This window comes from Falco cherrug, chromosome 1 (genome assembly GCF_023634085.1).
Source record: "Falco cherrug isolate bFalChe1 chromosome 1, bFalChe1.pri, whole genome shotgun sequence".
In the NCBI taxonomy this organism is placed as follows: Eukaryota; Metazoa; Chordata; class Aves; order Falconiformes; family Falconidae; genus Falco; species Falco cherrug.
This window is the reverse complement of record NC_073697.1, coordinates 115165463-115177931: the sequence shown is the minus strand read 5'-3', so window position 1 is coordinate 115177931 and position 12469 is coordinate 115165463. Positions and strand designations below refer to the sequence as shown.

The 12469-nt window shown below is 43.1% G+C and overlaps 1 protein-coding gene across 8 annotated transcripts in view; it reads left to right on the top strand.

Annotated features, from left to right (window-relative positions):
* LOC114018089 (uncharacterized) overlaps window positions 1–12469 on the top strand; it is a 35704-nt gene that overhangs the window by 18347 nt on the left and 4888 nt on the right. Inside the window, exons 1-7 of one of the 8 annotated variants that reach the window (XM_055722184.1) lie at window positions 3906–4108; window positions 6239–6581; window positions 7355–7505; window positions 8278–8445; window positions 9277–9594; window positions 11103–11276; window positions 12345–12464. In XM_055722184.1, the coding sequence (XP_055578159.1) occupies window positions 8382–8445; window positions 9277–9594; window positions 11103–11276; window positions 12345–12464 (676 nt within the window). In that variant the 5' untranslated portion in view covers window positions 3906–4108; window positions 6239–6581; window positions 7355–7505; window positions 8278–8381. Of the gene's footprint in view, window positions 1–3904; window positions 4109–4197; window positions 4271–6238; window positions 6582–7354; window positions 7506–7532; window positions 8074–8277; window positions 8446–9276; window positions 9595–11102; window positions 11277–12344; window positions 12465–12469 lie in introns of those variants that run through there. The other 7 variants (XM_027816676.2, XM_055722194.1, XM_055722177.1 and 4 more) reach the window with 7 other exon arrangements.

Here is a 12469-nt window from a genome sequence, read left to right as displayed (position 1 = left end):
CTGGGCTTTATCACTCTCTTAATTTTCCAGAGTATAAAATAACATATATGTAAAAAACCAGGTAATAGTTCTCTGAAGTGAAAAGGAATAGAAGCCCAGAATATTATTTGTAGTCATGCATATGTCTAAGAAAAACCTCTAGGTTCTTCTGTGTTCATAGTATTTGATTTTCATGTCATGTCTTCTGGTTCATTTCTTACGTTGAGTTTCTGGGTAAAGTTCTGGCTAAAGTTAATATTAATATTCTGAGCTGGTATTTCTGGATTAAAGGAAAGGGGTTTTGTGGTGTCAGGGTGGATCAGAGTAGAAGATTCTTTGGCCATAGGAGAAAGTTCAAGTTGGAGATTATCTCTCTTGGAAGTGAAAATTAAGCCTCATTCAGGAGTAGTTTCTAGGATTACTGCAGTATAAATACAGTCCAATAAAGACCCTGCTGGCAGTAAAACAGAATACAGCTGTCTGTCCTGAATCCATCGGGTTAGTTGTCTGGAAGTTGGTTGGGCTTTGAATACAACAGCGTGTAAGGAATTTGAAAATTTTGCCTTAAACAGAAATTGGTGCATGTGCAGGAGTAGGCTGATGGTCAGCTGTCACAAGTATTCAAGAGGTTTTACAAATGGTTTAGCCAACACATGGAATGTTCTTTGTGATCTTATTTCCAGAACATCTCTTGTCATGTAGTGCAAGGCAAGAAGGTTCTGCTGCCCACAAAGAAAAATAAATACCTAATACATATTTCTAGGTGAATAAGAGAAGGGGAAATTCCTCACTAAAGAAATAAATAGTACTACTTTTCTATTTATCAGGTACTTAATTTATAGTTAAAGGACATAGTGCAAGCTGTATCTACACAGGCTAAAATAAACTTCTTATCAGCGGTTCTTGGATACTGACATTCTTTCCCTGTTCCTGGGAATTTCAGGTTAGACAGTAGATGCTTCCTCTGGATTTCTGTTCCATGCTTGTAGAAAGTAGTCATTTGAGTAACTGGGTATCCCTCACAGAGAACACAGTGAAAATGAAAATCTGCATGAAAACAGGGCCAGGGGAACTCAATACTGTGACCCGTAGGGAGAGGTTAGTCTGAAGCACTTCTTGTAAGGCTGGGGATTACCGAATTTTTGTACTCGGAAACTAACTTATGTGAAAAATGAATCAAGGCAAAAAAAAAACATTATTCTTGGAATATTGATATATTTTACACTAGAACTTCTGTTTAGATGGGCTGGATTTGAGTGAAGAATTTAGTCCTGTCAGCAATTCCTGAGGTCATTCAATCCTTCAGAGGCCAAAAAAACCCTGGTGTGCATCTGTGTTGCTATGTTCCTTAGCTACAACTTGTTCCCTTGTGCTATTTGCATTACACACTAAAACATGTTAGAACAGTGCTGGCCAACTATTTTTCTCAGTGGCCCATTTGGCAAATATGTGGAAATAACCATTAGTTTCAGTTAAAAAAATAAAGTGCAAGTGCTACACAGCTGAGGCATGCTAAGGGATTGTTCTTGCTTGGAGCAGCCAAAGGACTGAGAAAGCTCTGAAGCTCCACCCACCATTGCACATGCACTTACCTTCCAGTTTCCATATCTGAGACAAGCAGCAGAGTGTAATAGTGCACATGGCTGCAGACTTGTTCTTGAGACGTAAGGGGTTTCAGCTCAGAAGCAGGGAGCTGCAGTGCATTTTGGTTTTCCTTGTTTCTGCTTGCAGCCTGGAAACAGGATCAGTAGATGATACAGCAGGGAAAAAGGGCAGGTATAGATTCATGGGGGCGCAAAAGGACCATCGGCTCCTCATGGAGGTGCTGCGTGCTGCAGGATGTGGGACTGAGGCTGTGTGGCAACAGCAGCAGCTGAAACTCACGGCACTGTCATAGCTCTCCCTGTGCCAGGTAGGGATGCTGAGTCAGCAAGGTGCTGCCAGCTGCTTTCTCCCTTATATACGAGTCAAAGTACAGCTGGTGCCGTGCACTCAGGGCTTCTTTTGGTTTCTTTGTGAAGTGATTGACTCAAAGGCTGCCCTGTACCTGCTTATCTTCTATAATGGCAAGTTATTTTTTAACGAGGAATTCCAGGTCATTTCAGGCGGCAGGGAAATACATGTGATACATCATAGTCAGCTGGGGGTGAGCTGAGCAACTCGACCTTGCCAGCAGCACCCAGTGCATGTTAGAAGCTGTCTGCTGCCAGGGGCCTTAAGAGAGCTCTAACCACACCCCGGATAGGTGTTTTTGTAATCCCACCATGGTAAGTTCTGGATTCTTGTATAGATGTGCTTTGAGCAAAGAAGATGCTTAGCCCCGTTTTGGAGGGACAAAGAGGGGATTACGCTGTCTCTCACGGCCAGGCCAGGAGCAGTGGGGGGTATTGCTGAGCAGCTCCTGCCACTGCCTTGCAGTGAGCCTTGCGCCAGCCGCTTTCTGACTATGGGTCTTACTTTTTCAGGAATTATTTTAACAGGAAGTGTTTCTGAGTAAGTGTAGAAATTAAAGCCCTTTTCTGCATTTCTGTGTTAGAAAGAACAAAGAAGCAATGGTTTGATTGTTCCTCACGAAAATGTAATTAAAAACATTTCCTCTTTCTGTCCAGGTCTCTTTGGGAGCAAAGAGACCCTCCGTGCAGCTATTTCTTAGCAGCAGGTTGCAGAGTGGGATTTTGGCTTGCCTCCTGACTGTTCCCTGGTTTTGAGATGAAGCTCCCTGCTTTTTTTTTATGTTTACCCTTACATTGGGTTTGTGTGGAGGGTTTGGCGGGGGGGCTACAGAGGGGGCTGCCCCATGGAGCCCATACCAACCGGCTCCCAGACAGACCCACCGCTGGCCAGGGCCGAGCCCACCAGTGACAGTGGTAGTGCCTCTGGGATAATGGATTTAAGGAAGGGAAAAACACTGAGCAGCTGCAGCCAGAGAGAGGAGTGAGACTGTGTGACAGCAACAGTGCTGCAGACCCCCAGTCAGTGCAGAAGCAGGGGGAGGGGGTGCTCCAGGCGCCAGAGCAGTTATTCCCCTGGAGCCCGTGGTGAAGACCATGGGGAGGTGGGCTGTGTCCTCAAGGGGACAAGGGCAGAACAACTGTATCCCTTCCTGGAGTTAGCTGTGGAGGACACTGTCATGTTTCTCCCTGTGGAGAAATATCCCTTCCAGGCCAGCACGGGCCCTGCCTGAAGGAAGGGTACAAGGTAAGGGAAATAAAGAGGCATTGTTTAAAGAAGTCTTCTACCAGCACTCCTCATCCCTGCAGGGAAGTTAAGCTGAAGCACAGCAGACCACAGAGTGTGTGAAATACTGCAGAACAAGTCCTTGAAGCCTTTTTTCGATGGTCAGACCTAATAAATAGTATTTTCTCTACTGAAGAGCAAATATAAACATGGCCCATTGAAAAATGAATACCTGTAGCATTCATTTCAAAGTGCTTTGCCAAGGCCAATGAGTGTTTTTTGACTTGACTTGCAAAGTGTTTGGGAATTAGAGAGGTTTCTTTGATGTGCAGAGGGCTGCGCAGACTGCCCTCGCTCAGCTCCTGGCTGCTAATGCCAGATGATGTGATGGGCGCAAATTCAGTCAAGCAGCAGCAGTGCTGCTGAGCATCTGTGCTGTGGCAGGGTATCTTGTAACACTGATGCCTGACCGGGAACAAGTTGAGCTGAGCCCAGCTCAGTGCTGCAGGCTCTCCTTGGCTGTGAGCCCTTGCCTGGCAAGTTGGTAGCAGACCCCAAATCCAGTCCCTTCACGTTACTGTTGCAATACATACAGAGACAGATTTACTGCCCCAGAACCCATAAGCAGGTTCCTGGGAGGTTTTCTGGGGTCTGTGATCTTTTTTCCCCATGCTTTCCAGCTGCACAGTCCCACGAAGCAGGGACTGACTTTGTATTGCTCAGAGACCTGACCTGCTACTCCTAAAGTGAAAGTGGAAATGCAGTTGACTTTTAAAGAAGGGAGAAACTGGTCGTGCGCCCTTTTCTCTGGGATCCAAGTGGCTTCTGCATTTCCTCTGCAGGGCTATGGAAGAGGAGCTGACTGAACTGGAAGCTGGGAAGGCTGCTTGACTGCATGGAGAAGGGAAGGGAAAAGGCACAAAGGCTTCTTTGGATGCAGACAGCTTTTAAGGTACTCATGCTTTTATCTTCTTTAAGGGATCCTGTCTTACAGCCAGTCTTTTATTTTACAAATTGTTGCTGTTTCCTCATTTTAATTAGGCATTTAGAAATGGGCACTAAAAAACCAGTCTGCTGCAGAAGGGAAATGATTAGCATGTTTCACATTTTCTCGGTAAGGAAGAATGTGTATTGCTTGTTTGTATAATCTTGCTAAATAAATAACACCAGTTTCTATGGCCCTGGCTACTAACTTTCACACAGTTCTGCACTGCTTTCATATTGCCTGTGTGAATGCAAAAACCCAACAGCTTCATTAAGTGGTGCACTTATATAAAAGTGTGAATGACCACAGAAGCAGTAGTATAAATCTACTAGAGCACTTTCAAGTAACTCCCCAATAATTTTCCCACATCCAGTTAACTTTTTTATTTGTAGCTCCTTAGCATGTTTTGCTAATATCTCCTTTTCCAAAATTGCCATTCTGTCATATTTGCAAATAAAGCATAATTTGCCAGGAGGGTTGCAGTAGAAATCTTTGCAACTCTTCTCCTTTTTGGGGAGAAGCTGTTGCCCAGGCTGGAGCTGATGGTGCGTTGTTTTCCCTGTGGCTGCTGTTCCGAGACCTGCGGGGACACGGGTGGGTCAAAACAAAACAGGGAACCTAAACAGAAAGTGTCAGTCAGTAGAGATATTAGTTTTAAAATAAAAGAAATTAAGCTAGTGAAACAGTTTATTCTACTTGTCTTAATGTGCTGCAAGTAGAAAATAAAACATTGGCAGTGTTTTCTAATGATTACGGTGGAAGATTTTTTTTAAGAGCAGGTGCTGAGATTTCTCAGCTCAGGCTCGGTGTCCTGCTGGTGACTTTCTGCACCGGCTTGGTGGGACTGTGGAAACAAACCATGCTCACAGGCTTGCTCTGGGAATAGCTGTTCTGTCTCTTTCTGTGATTTTGTTGTGGGTTTTTTTTTGTGTGTGTGTTTTTTTTATTATTATTACTTATTGTAAAAGCTTGTTCCGAGTGGTATCCAGTACATCAACAAAGCAAAACTGGTACTGAAAGTAATGCAAAAATTAGCTCTTATGTATATTCTACTCCTTTTCCAGGAAAGAAGTTACAGTGGAAAATAAAATCTGTAGGATCTTCTGAAGTTCTTTGGGTTTTATTTTGTTACTGCCTTGCTTCCTTCAATAACGTTATTTTCTTCAAACTGTTTGAAACTTAAGTCCTCTCCATGGGATACTTAGAGTAACAAATAAATCTTTTCTGAAAATACATTGCATTATTCCACCAAGATGGTTCTGCCTGGCCATATAAGCCATATACCAAAATGCTTATAAAGCTACAGACCTGCAGGTTGTGTGGCTGGAAGAGAGAGAAGGGGCAGGGAAATGCAGTGTTTACAGTTGGCAAATAGCATCGGATCTTGTGGGTCCATGACTGCACCTCGCGGTCAGTTGGGGAGGGAAGCACACCTCAACCCCCCAGCAGCAGCCCTGCTCTGCCGTCTCCTGTGAGCGGGACTTTGGGTGATCCCCTGCCGCAGGCTCTGTGCTTGTCACCATGGGGGTCCCCACTGAAGCAGCAGCCTCAGCTGAGCTGTGCTGGAGCAGAGTTCCCTGAGTCTGAGGATGCGCACTGGAAAGGCAGAGAGCTCGTTTAGCTCATGCTGGAGTAGGAAAATGCGGGTGCCAAACTAGAATATTCCAGGGCATTAGCTTTTAACTTTGAGAGAGGACCTTTCCTCTGATGGAAATGATGCTATTGCATTAGTGACTGACTGGCTTTACTGTTTTGGTAAACAGTGGAGTTGATTATTGTTTTGTGTTTGTGTCCTGGTTTTGGCTGGGGTAGAGTTAATTGTCGTCTTAGTAGCTAGTACAGTGCTGCGGTTTGGATGTAGTATGAGAATAACGTTGATGAGACACTGATGTTTTAGCTGTTGGTGAGAAATGCTTGCTCTAAATATAGGACTTTTCAAGCTTCCCAGCTCTGTCAGTAGATCTGAAAAGTGAAGGTCTGTATTGCCTTGAAAAGAAAGGTAAGTGGGCAAAAACCTTGATGAAAAATACTTCTTATCCAAACAAGTTTGTTTTAGATTGGAGTGGTTTATTGTTAAAGTAAGTTTAAAACTGATAGCAGGAGGTGGCCAAGACAGCTGAAGACTCTCAGAAACCTGTCAAAAAAGAGGGTTAAGAGGCAGACCAGTGGGAGATTTGGTGAACAGTGTGCTGGCTTTTGAAAATGAAGTGGGGGAGCAGGAAGGAATGTCACCAGAGATAAGAGGAAGGGGGATAAACTTTGAACAAAATGAGAGGAGGCTTAAGTATGAGCCAAGATGATCACAAAAGAGAAGAGAGAACAACGGAAGGAAGACAAATACAAAGCTCAGGCTGAAAACTACTGGTGAAAAAAAAAAAAAAATCACTGTGTCTGTGAGGACTGCATTACACAGGGAACGTGCTACAAGGAGGACAAGGAGGTATGATACCCTGGAGGTATTTAAAAGATGTGTAGATGTGACACTTAGGGACATGGTTTGGGTGGTGCTGGTTAATGGTTGGACTTGGTAATCTTAAGGGTCTTTTCCAACCTAAATGATTCTATGATTCTGTTAGTCTAAGGTGATGATAGTCCCTTGGCACTCGGCTCGGGAAGGGGGGGGGGGGATGATGACGACGACACACAGGCATTGTTGACTGATGCTTTGCAAGGCAAGAGTCAGGTTGAAGTGAGTGATGTGTGAGATGGTACCGACTGACCTGTTTGTTTTTGTGTTGTTTTTACAAAACAAACAAACAAACAAAACCCCACCCAAAGCACGAACTTGCCCAAAGTAAAAAAGATAGGCACTATTTTTAGATGTATGGAAAGAGTATGAGAAAAGATGCTGAGCTCATTTGATGCTCTGAATGTTATTAATACCTGATGGGGCAAGAAGAAATCCTTGCAGGATTGTAAAGGTGAGAGGGAGCACCGTGGATAAAATGGAAGAATTGGTCCCTCGTGTGGTGTGAAGTGGAAATGGACGGTCACCCCTTGGGTGCTCGTGGAGGCCAGGACCTCTGCTCAGGCTGCGGTTCCCTGGGCTTGGGCCCTGCATGGGGGTGTCGAGAGCTCGGGGCTCTGCGGAGGGGCCCCAGATTTCATTCTGCAGGAAGTTTTGCAGTCTCAAAGATCTGCCTCCTGGGCCTGTCGGCAGCTGGAAAGGGCTGGGTTTGGGGCTTGTATTTGTCCTCTCTCGTCTGTTTCCAGAATCGTGATAGGACTTTCAGCAGCTCTAGGCTGGCATGGATCATGAAAGATAAGCAATGATTAACTTCTGCTGAAGAGTTGATGTGTACCTAGGAATTAACGCAGAATTCATTTGGAAATTTACTCAAGGGACTTCTCTGGTACTTCTCACGTAGTGACATACCAAAAAAAGTTGTTCTAAAAGAAAGCTCCTAGGGCAAAGCAGTTTGTTGTTTTCTAGAGCTAGGCTAATGAGGAAAGTTAGGTGATTTTTCCAGATTTTTTTTTTTTTTTTTTCTCCTTTGGAAAATGAAACTTGTGTTTTAGTAAAACATACTTCACGTATTCATGACAATTTCACTGTAATGATTGAGGACGACTTTCTGACTAAATCCAAGACATTTTTTGTAAAAAATACTAAGTTTTTGTTTGGTTTGTTCATTTAACTTGGACCATCAGATATTTCCCATCAGGTCTTCTAAACGAAAAATAGAATTCAATTTGATAATAACGATTTCATCTTAGGTCAAGCAAAACATTCAACGCAAAACATCTTCCTTGTCTGATTTTTTTGTGGGCTTTGGAAGTGTCAGCCAGCCAAGAAGTTATTTGCTGCATGGACTCCTGAGCGATGTGTACAGGGCCGCTGCCTTGAGGAGCCTGGAGGACCTGAAGAACGCAGCCTCCTGCCCAGCAGGCAGAAAGGCCATGTGTCTTCTACTGCTGTGACTGACCCAGAGGTGGGAAGGGGTGTAAGTCTGCCATTTGCAAAAGCAGTCTCAGAGTGTTGTAGCAGCTGAGCAGTGTAAACTTTTCTTTGCCTGTATTCCAGCTATCTTGGCTAGAAGAAGCTTTATAGTACTTGGCCTAGAAGTCATTTTCTTTTTGACTAGAGAATAATAAGAAAGAGTGAATGGATGCCGATTGCTGCATTTAATGTCCAGACAGGGAGATGACTTGGGGAGGAGCCAAGTGAGCCTGCCCTGGGACTGTGGGGGATCTAGGAGAGCATCCAACACTACTGGAGCTGAGCCCCCAGAGCAGCCTGATGGAGTCCCCCTACTTCACATGGTTTTGTTTCCTGCTCCTGGCCATTGCAGCTGCCCATCCAAGTGAGTCTCCTTGCTTGATCTCAGTGCTTTTTACTGCACGTGAGTAGCTAAAAACTTTTGAACTGTTACTAGAAAGCTCAGTTGTGTCCAGTTAAAACTAAGACTACAAAACCGCTAGGTGAGAAAAGAAATTAAGAAGGTGAAGGTTGACTCATTTGACCTGTCACAGTCACCTAATTGGGGAGAGGTGACTACTTGTCTGAAGTCAAATGAGGTGATGACTGACTCTTCGCCAGGAGAGTCTGAATGAGTAAAACACCTTTGTCAGCTCTCAGCACCCAGTGCCAGCATACTCCAGCACTTTGGCCAGGCTGCTGGTGCATTTTGGCTTGACTGTAAAACTGTTGCCTGCAGAAACCTGAACTGAACCCATGGCAGTGACCTGGGACACTGCATCCAGCTGTATGTAGTCTGGCAGCTCAGCTGTGAACTTCATTTGTCCTGGGGTCTGGATATCTGCTGGAGACATACCTGACAGGGTCGTGCCAAGGAGTTTTAGAAGAAAAGCAAATAATGAATGATTCATCTCAGCCTGTCCATACAGAGGACCTCTTAGCTTAACAAGAGAAATGCCTTTCAACTCACTTCCCAAGCTGCCAGCTCCCTAGTTAAAACCCCAGTGGGAGCAGTGAGGGAATTACATCATATTTCTACCCTCAAAAATTATTTCGGGGACTGGGCCCAGTACCATATAAAAATTGTCCATTGGCAGACAGTGTCTCTCAACCCATGGCTGGGTTTGTCCACCAAAACTCATCTCGGTCTCCTAACAGTACAACTCTGCAGAGAAAACTGGTAGAAAATAATTTGTTTATTTGTTTTCTTATTTAGATATTGCCATGCCCTGTGGTGGTGACCCTGCTGAGGGATCACAACGGTCTTCATCTGGCAAAACAAATGTGACAGTCTACCACTGCAAAAACTGTGAGGAACACATATGCAAATCATCCAATTATGAAGGCTTTGTAAAAATTGGTGAAACACAAAGTGAGACATTTTCAAATGAAGTAATTCAGTTGGTGACCAGTGAAACACACATCATGATGTGCCTTCAGCAAGAAGAAAATGCTTGTCTTAAAGGAATTTATGCCATAGTCTGGGAGAAAGCCATGGGAGTAGGAGACTCATGTGGCACACTGGATTTTAAAGGTATGCTCTACTAGGAGCCTGGCTATCATCATATGGAAAACACATTTCTGGTTATGAAATGGAACTGTTATATATTTGGGCCGACAGTGAGGTTAATGAGTAAACTAACTTGTCAAAGTGAGTTTCTTTTGTCAAAAAAATTCATTAAATCCTTTACAAAATAAATTATCTCATGTCAAACTGCTTAAAACTGCACTAGTAGAGATTCAGATAAATGCATGTTACCCTGATTTATACTTCTTTCCTTTTTTTTTTTTTTTTTTTTTTTTGGCAACAGCAATTCTCGTGATCAAAATCTATGCCAGTTGGCAATGTATGGATTCTGTCTACTACAGTCAGTACACACTGAAATCCAGGTCTAGCCTGAAGAGCCATTCTGTGTTGCTCTTCTGTATTGAAGTAATTGCCATTCAAAAAGTGCAATTCAGCAAATAACCAGGAGGTATCCTTCCAGCTTTCTCACGGAACTCTAAATCGGAGATAAAAATGTCTGTCAGTTCATGTGGCAAGTGGCTCCAAGAAGGCAAACTTCATGGCAGATTAGGTTGCCATGATTTTTATGATAATTTAGTTGAACTTGACCCAGGCCAATGACATTTCACCAGTAAACACCTGATTGAATATATGTTTGGTTTTGTCCTCCTGGCTGTAGATGGTTCTCTGAAAGCAGCTTTTATCCCCTGTCTTGTAAGACCTAGAGCATCCTTCCTAATCTTGTTGCTAACAGAAGAAAACAAAAAATTCTCAACCTACACGTGCTTTTGTTCATCCTAGCAGTTCCTCATGTATTTAATTTCTGGCCACTACAAACAATTTCTGCCCTGGATTTATGCTTACCTCTGCAGAATATCTACATGCTGTTACTACCGTGTAAAGCTTGGATGGCACTAAAACTTCTAAGGTGAAAACTGGAAATTGCTGTAGATGTAGATGCCTATATCCCTTGAGAGGGTGACAGGTGGATGTGCTGAGTGTGGGTATGTGTAGGTAGGAAGTTTTCAAGATTCTCCTAGAAGAGGAAAAAGTTATCTAATGGCATGGTGGCATGCAGGCTAGGTGGGAGAGGCACTCCAGGGCCTCTGAGATTTATACAGCTGCTGGTCTTGCTTGTTCCTCTTCTTTGGTTCCTGAGGGTAAACAGGAGTGGCAACATTCTGTCATAATTATTATTTGAATAGGTTTTAATTGCAAAAAGGTAATGATAAACTTTTTACAGATGTTTTGGTGTTCTTAAAATCACATGTGAACAAATCTGAAGAGGGCAAAAATGTTAAGATTTCTATTATTGATTCACAGAACAGTTCATCAGCTTTAGTGAGAAGAAAATCTAAATGATAATGCGTTGATTTTGAACACTTGGTGAATTAAGCATGATTGCAGCAATCTCCATTTTTTTGTGGTACATGAAGGATACACTTAACCTATTAACCTCTTTAACGTTTTTAACGCTTGATTGAAGATCTTCTGAATCATCCATATTCATAATTAAAAGTTCTTCTATCTTTCAGTTTCCTCAGAAAACAGGGAGGATAACATCGTTAGAGAGGAGATGAAAATTTGCTGTAAAGTGGACACAAACCTCTCAGTACCCAGCCGTGTGCTGAAGTGTGGCCTACACAATGTAATGTCAGGAGGAGAAAACAGAAAATCAGCAGCCGACATCACTGCTGAAGGAAATCAAGGTTCATCTCTTCATGTGTTTGTTTGCCCTTTGCTTTGAGAGACTTTTGCCCTGACAGCTTGGTGTGGACTGAGTTTACATGCGCAGGGCAGGGAGATGTGCTGTACGCTCATGCTTCAGACACACATATGCTGAAGCCCTCTAAACTCAGAGGCTTTCCCCTAGCCTGTATAGGTGCCCAGTCCTGGATATATATATCCATAGGTATAGGTTTCTGTTGTAGCTATATAGTTACAGATACAGGGGTGCTGAGGGATGGCAATACATGATGGCCACACAACAGATTTCCAAGAATTCCACTTACCACTAAGTGATAAATGAGACTTTACCTCCAGACTAAGAGGACTTTTGTTACATACAGGTATTTTTACATCCAAATTTCTTTACTGCAGAAATCCCTGTCGTCTTCCATAGGTTATATGGGCAGAGTGTGTTTCCTTGAGACAAGTATACGGTATTTATCCTCCTCTGGGGAAAGTCCTTGGTAGGGCTATGGCTTTCCACTTTTTGCTGTGATGTCTGGGTTTTGGTGGGGTTTTTTTGAGCGTTTTGTTTTCTTTGGGTGGTATTGTTTGTTTGGGGTTTTTGTAATTTTTGAATGCATGCTGGATGATTCTATTATTTCTCTTCCAAATTAGACCAGTATTAAAATAGCCTTTCTAGATATTTATATGTTTAAATTCCCATGCATTGAGATATTTAAAAAATGGTCAAAATGGATTTCCTCAGTGGCATTTGAACCCATCATGAAGGATGGGTCTCACACCTCTTCTTTTTGGTTATTTCAGATGAAATATATGTTCAAAGTTATCTGTTTTGATGAGGAGTCAAGAATTGGCTTCGAATGTTGATAGAGCCATTCTTTCATTACAGGTATCTCCATTAAGATATCTTAGGCCAGAGGCTATTTGTTCTCTCCTGCATTAGTTTCTTCTTTCATTACCAGCTTTTGTGGAGTACATTGCAGAAGCACCAGGCCAGGCTTTTCCTAGGTGGTGCTGATGAGGCAGGCTCATTTCTTAGCACACCTCTTTGATTCACTTGGACTCTATTTTCTTTTGCTCTCCAGGTGAGCGTCAATTTTCAGTCAGCCAAGGGAACATTACCCTCACCACCACTTTACTGATTGCTGGGGTTTGTGCAGCAGCATTGCTAACGTATCACATTTGTCGGAAGCAAAATCATCAAGGTATA